At 45.5% G+C, this 6132-nt stretch overlaps 1 protein-coding gene across 4 annotated transcripts in view; it reads left to right on the forward strand.

The window, feature by feature from the left end:
- Positions 1–6132, forward strand: part of IP6K1 (inositol hexakisphosphate kinase 1) — a 77159-nt gene that overhangs the window by 59199 nt on the left and 11828 nt on the right. For all 4 annotated transcript variants that reach the window (XM_011980886.1, XM_011980889.1, XM_011980888.1 and 1 more), the window contains one exon: positions 3331–3512. In XM_011980886.1, the coding sequence (XP_011836276.1) occupies positions 3331–3512 (182 nt within the window). The remainder of the gene's footprint in view (positions 1–3330; positions 3513–6132) is intronic.

Raw genomic sequence — 6132 nt, forward strand, 5'->3', positions numbered from 1 at the left:
GAACCACTTGAACCCAGGAGGGTTGAACCCAGGTTGCAGTGAGCTGAGATTACACCATTGCACTCCAGCCTGGGCAACAAGAGCAAAAACTCTGTCTCAAGAAAAAAAGGTTTTAGTAAGATGCTTTGTGACTTGACTTAGAAGCTGAAATTGGGAATTTCCTTAGATGTGACAGTACATAGTTCATCTGTGATATCAGATCAGTTCACCAATACATGCTACATACCTGTGCCCCTGAAGCTTTGTAAAGGCCCAGGACACTCCAGTTCTTCTCACTCAGTTTGTTGAACAAGGATACGCCCATGTCAAGGAGTACAGAACCCCATGAGACACTGGCTGAGTGGGTTATATGTCATTTCCCGTGTCCTCAGTCAGCAGATCCTCTTTGGCCAGGTCTGCATGTTTCATGCAAGTAGAGAGCTTCATATCCACTTCTTAGTAAGCAGGGTCTTCAAATGTCAAACATTCTTTGGTCAGATGGCTTCCAGCCCACAGAAGCACTTCTTCTAGTGCTCCCCCTTCACTCCCCAAGAGGCTGCTTCTTGACTAATGTCTTTGGGACCTAACTTGGTCATTCAAGTGACAAAGAATTTTCCCCCAAGTCTGTAGCTGACAATTGATGGTTCTCTCTGAGCAGCGCTCAGAGTGACTTTTCCCCCTACTCTAAAAGAGACAAGGTCTTGCTCTGTCACCCAGACTAGAGTGCAGTGGCACCATCAGTGACTCACTGCAGCCTTGAATACTGGGCTCAAGCCATCCTATCCTTTCACCTCAGCCTCCCAAGTAGCTGGGACTACAGGTGCACACCACTGCACTCAGCTAATTTTTTAATTTTTTGTAGAGATAGGGTCTCACTTTGTTGCCCGGGATGGTGTCAAACTCCTGGCTTCAAGCAATCCTCCCACCTTGGCCTCCCAAAGTGTGAGGATTATAGGTGTGAGCCACTGCGCCCAGCCTAGAGTGGGCTTTTTTTATTGTCCTCCAAAGGTACAGAGGTTGCTTCATGAGTCATTTGGTGAAAAGCTATAGAATAACATCACCTAGAATAACATCACTGTCTGCCTATGTCCAGGTTCAAGGTCCTGCTCTGAAGGTGACAGCTCTACCTGTACTGACCAAACCACTGTCTGGCCTGTTAGCAGAGAGACTGTCATTCCAGGGGTGGGGCTTTTTTCTTCACAGAACCAGGGCTGCAACACTGAGGGTGATACCAAGTATCGTGGGGGCTTCATCCAGACGCAGAGAACTTCCTTGGGTTTACATGGCAAATAAGTCCACCTTTCTGTTTCCTAAAGGGTTTCACAGAAAAGACATGTTTGAATGGCCTCAACAGTGCTCTCACCAGAAGAAAGTAAGGGTTTTATCATTCTGAGAGGCATTGGTGGGCTCCTCTACTTTTTTTTTTTTTTTTTTTTTTTTTTTGAGACGGAGTCTCGCTCTGTCGCCCAGGCTGGAGTGCAGTGGCCGGATCTCAGCTCACTGCAAGCTCCGCCTCCCGAGTTCACGCCATTCTCCTGCCTCAGCCTCCCGAGTAGCTGGGACTACAGGCGCCCGCCACCTCGCCCGGCTAGTTTTTTGTAGTTTTTAGTAGAGATGGGGTTTCACCGTGTTAGCCAGGATGGTCTCGATCTCCTGACCTCGTGATCCGCCCGTCTCAGCCTCCCAAAGTGCTGGGATTACAGGCTTGAGCCACCGCGCCCGGCCTCCTCTACTTTCAGTTAGGTGGAAGTGGGGTCTCTGCCACTACCTCTTCACCAGTGTTGCACAGCTGACCCTTGCCAGGGAGGGTCATCATTTCCAGCACACACCAGCCCTGGTGTTAGCTTGAATCTGTGCAACTCATGCCACACAGTTAGAGGAGAGGCCTGCAGTTCTGGAGAGGAGAGTGGCATTTGAAGTTGATGGGCGTCACAGCGAGATGCTGTCTCAAAAAGAAAAAAAAATTACTGTAATGTTCCACCTCTGCTGTAAGCTGCAGGCTTGCTCTGTAATTTGCAGGGCACATGGCTTCACCAGTAGTGTGGTTTTCTTGGCCTTTCAGTATGATAAACAGTGTTGTTGGTTACTTCAAGCAAAGATTTTTACGTTGGGGCATAATGAAATTGTTGGCAAAGTTCCAGTATTTTCAGTTGAAGTTGCTTTCTCACAAAAACTCCTTTGTGGTTTGATTTATTTTATTTATTTATTTTTGAGACATAGTCTGTCTCTGTTGCCCAGGCTGGAGTGTAGTAGCATGATCACGGCTCAGTGCATCCTCAGCCCCCTGGGCTCAGGTGATCCTCCCACCTTAGCCTCCCAAGTGGCTAGCTGGCTGGAACTACAGGCACAAGCCACCATGCCCAGCTAATTTTTAAATTTTTTGTAGAGATGGAGTTTTGACATGTTGCCCAGGCTGGTCTTGAACACCTAGGCTCAAGTGATCCTCCCACCTTGGCCTCCCAAAGTGTTGGGATTACAGTTGTGACCCATGGTGCCTGGCCTTGACTTATTTTGGAAATAAAATTTCCTTCCTCGGCTGGGTGCAGTTCGGTAGCATTACGTACATTCACATTGTTGTGCAACTAACTCCCCATTCCTCCTTCCCTCAGCCTGTGGCAACCACTTTTCTAGTTTCTGTCTTAATGGATTTGCAGTTACTTCACATGAGTAGAATCACACAATATTTATCCTTTTGTGTCTGGCTTATTTCACTTAGCAAAATGTTTTCAAGTTCATATATGTTGTAGCATGTATAGGAATTTAATTCCTTTTTATTGCTGAATAATATTCCATTGTATGTATATCCCACATTCTGCTTATCCATCTGTTGATGGATGCTTGGTTGTTTCTACCTTTTGTTTATTGTGAGTAGTGCTGCTGTGAATGTTGATGTAAAGTGTCTGTTTGGATCCTTGTCATTTCTTTTGGGTGTATACCTAGGAATGGAATTGCTGAGTTATAATCTGTGTTTAACTTTTTGAGAAACCACCAAACTTTTTGGTGGCTGCATCATTTTACATTCCTACCAGCAGTGTATGAGAGTTCTAGTTTCTTCACATACTGGACACTTGTTCCACTTTCTTCTTTGATAGTAGCCATCCTAATGGATGCGAAGTGGTATTTTCATCACATAATTTGACAAAAACGTTATTTTACAGATAGTTTTAAGAGACATAGGAAGAACACTACTTGTAACATTTACTCATTTTTATTGGCTCATGGGACCTTCATGCAACCCATTAGCAGGGTCTGTGGGTCTGTTGTCGTAGACAGACCTGTGCCCTGTGCATTGAGACCCCAGAGGATGACTTGCCTGAGTTTCTTAGTGATGTGTATGTTCTTCCTTCTTAGCTCACAGGAGGCAAAGAGTCCGAAGGTGGAGCTGCACAGCCACTCAGAGGTCCCTTTCCAGATGCTAGATGGCAACAGTGGCTTGAGTTCTGAGAAGATCAGCCATAACCCCTGGAGCCTGCGCTGTCACAAGCAGCAGCTGAGCCGCATGCGCTCTGAGTCCAAGGACCGAAAGCTCTACAGTATCCTCGTTGCCCCTCCTTCAGGAGTGTCTACTGGGTCCATGGGTCATGTGTTGGGGCACCATTCTGCCTATGGCTGAGGTCTTTGTCTAGGGTCCCTCTTTGGTTTCATCTCCCTTTTTCGTAGACTCCTCTTCCTTCGTTTACTTCCATCAACATGTTTTTTCCTGCCTTTTGGATTTGGTAAGACTGAAGCTTAAAACTTGGCAGTCTAGAACAGTGTTGTCTGATAGAACTGTCTGTAATTCTGTGTCTGTGCTTTTCAATATGGTGGCCACTGGCCATACTGAGTGGCTAAAATGTGGCTACTATGACTAAGGCAGTTAATTTAAATTTTATTAATTAAAATTTAAATCATTTGGCTAGTGTGGCTAGTGGTACTATATTGATCATGTCCACAGTCAGAGATCTGTGTATGTGCCCGTGTGCGCTTGTTTGCACATGTGTAGTTTTCCCCTCCCAAGGGATTAATAGTTTAAGGGTGATATATATGACTTTGGTGAGATTTTTATCTGATGATAAACACCATAAAATAGATTTAAAATGTTAAAGATAGCTGGGCATGGTGGCTCACACCTGTAATTCCAGCACTTTGGGAGGCTGAGGCAGGAAGATCACTTGAGACCAGGTGTTTGAGATCAGCCTGGGCAACATAGTGAGACCTAATCTCTACAAAAACTAAAAAAATTAGCTGGATGTGGTGGTGTGTGCTTGTCGTAGTCCCAGCTCTGAGGTGGGAAGATTGCTTGAGCCCAGGAAGTCGAGACTGCAGTGAGCCATGATGGCATCCACTACATTCTAGCTTCTAGCCTTGGCGACACAGCAAGACCCTCTCTCATCTCCAGAAAAGATAAAAAAGTATTATGGCATGGGAATTCCTTTTTTTTTGAGACAGAGTCTCATTCTGTTGCCCAGGTCAAAGTGCAGTGGCGCAATCTCGGCTCACTGCAACATCCGCCTCCCGGGTTCAAGAGATTCTTGTGCCTTAGCCACCCCAGTAGCTGGGATTACAGGCGCACGCCACCACGCCCAGCCAATTTTTGTATTTTGAGTAGAGACAGGGTTTCACTATGTTGGCCATGCTAGTATCGAACTCCTGACCTCAAGTGATCCGCCTGCTTTGGCCTCCCAAAGTGCTGGGATTACAGGTGTGAGCCACCACATCCGGCCTAGAATGGGAATTCTTACAATTGTTAGTGTTTTGAAGTAGTAGACAAATAACAACTGATTATTCTAAGAAACTGAGGGAAAGTGTGCTGAACCTTTTGTACATAGTTAATTTTCACAGCAATCTTTTGAGGAAGGAACTGTCATCATTCCCGTGTTATAGATGAAGAAATAGAAGCACAGGGGGATTAAGTGTTGTGCCTAGAGGTAGTGAGTGGTCAAGGCAGGATTCCAGAGCCTGTGCTTCCAGGGTGTTGAGATATTTCTACACCCTCCTTCATATTTTACCATCATGTGTTTATAGGTAATAGCAGGCAACAGAATTGATTCAGGCCAAATTTAAAAGTTACTTTCAAAAGAATGAAATGTTCATCATCACAGTGATGGTGAGTGTCTGTCCTCTAAGATGTGATTACTCTGTGGATGGATTTGAGGCCTGGGCTATGAGACCCAGTGACTTTTGGCAGACATATGATAAGTCTGTACCTTTACACAAAAGTAGAAAGATAAGATTGTTGCAAATGGGATATATTGGAATAAAGACATGTATGTAAATGAATTAGGACCATAGATCGCTTTGAGCAGAAGGTTATAGAACTATTAAGGGATAAATTTATATATATTTGTATTTTATATATATTTATATGGCCAGGCGTGGTGGCTCACGCCTGTAATCCCAGCACTTTGGGAGGCCAAGGCAGGCGCATCACCTGAGGTTAGGAGTTCAAGATCAGCCTGGCCAACACGGCAGAACCCCATCTCTATTAAACATACACAGATTATCCGGGTGTAGTGGTGTGCGCCTGTAATCCCAGCTACTCGGGAGGCTGAGGCAGGAGAATTGCTTGAACCTGGGAGATGGAGGCTGCAGTGAGCTGAGATCATGCCATTGCACTCCAGCCTGGGCAACAAGAGCAAAATTCTGTCTCAAAAAAAAAATATATATGTGTGTGTGTGTGTATATATATTTGAAACCAATGAACGAGATCTCTCTCTCTCTGTCTCTCATTCACTTGTTCAAATTTAGTGAGAAATGGCAAGACAGAAATATAAATCCAGGCTGGGTGTGTAGTGGCTCATGCCTGTAATCCCAGCACTTTACTTTGGGAGGCTGAAGTGGGTGGATCACTTAGGTCAGGAGTTTGAGACCAGCCTGGTGAAACCCCGTCTCTACTAAAAATACAAAAAATTGACGGCATGGTAGCCCACGCCTGTAATCCCAGCACTTTGGGAGGCCGAGGCCGGCAGATCACCTGAGGTTGGGAGTTTGAGACTAGCCTGATCAACATGGAGAAAAACCCCATCTCTACACAAAATTAGCCAGGCATAGTGCTGCATGCCAGCTACTCGGAAGGCTGAGGCAGGAGAATCATCTGAACCCAAGAGGCAGAGGTTGCATTGAGCCAAGATTGTGCCATTGCACTCCAGCCTAGGCAACAAGAGTGAAACTCCG

This window comes from Mandrillus leucophaeus, unplaced genomic scaffold (genome assembly GCF_000951045.1).
Source record: "Mandrillus leucophaeus isolate KB7577 unplaced genomic scaffold, Mleu.le_1.0 Scaffold22, whole genome shotgun sequence".
NCBI classification, from domain to species: Eukaryota; Metazoa; Chordata; class Mammalia; order Primates; family Cercopithecidae; genus Mandrillus; species Mandrillus leucophaeus.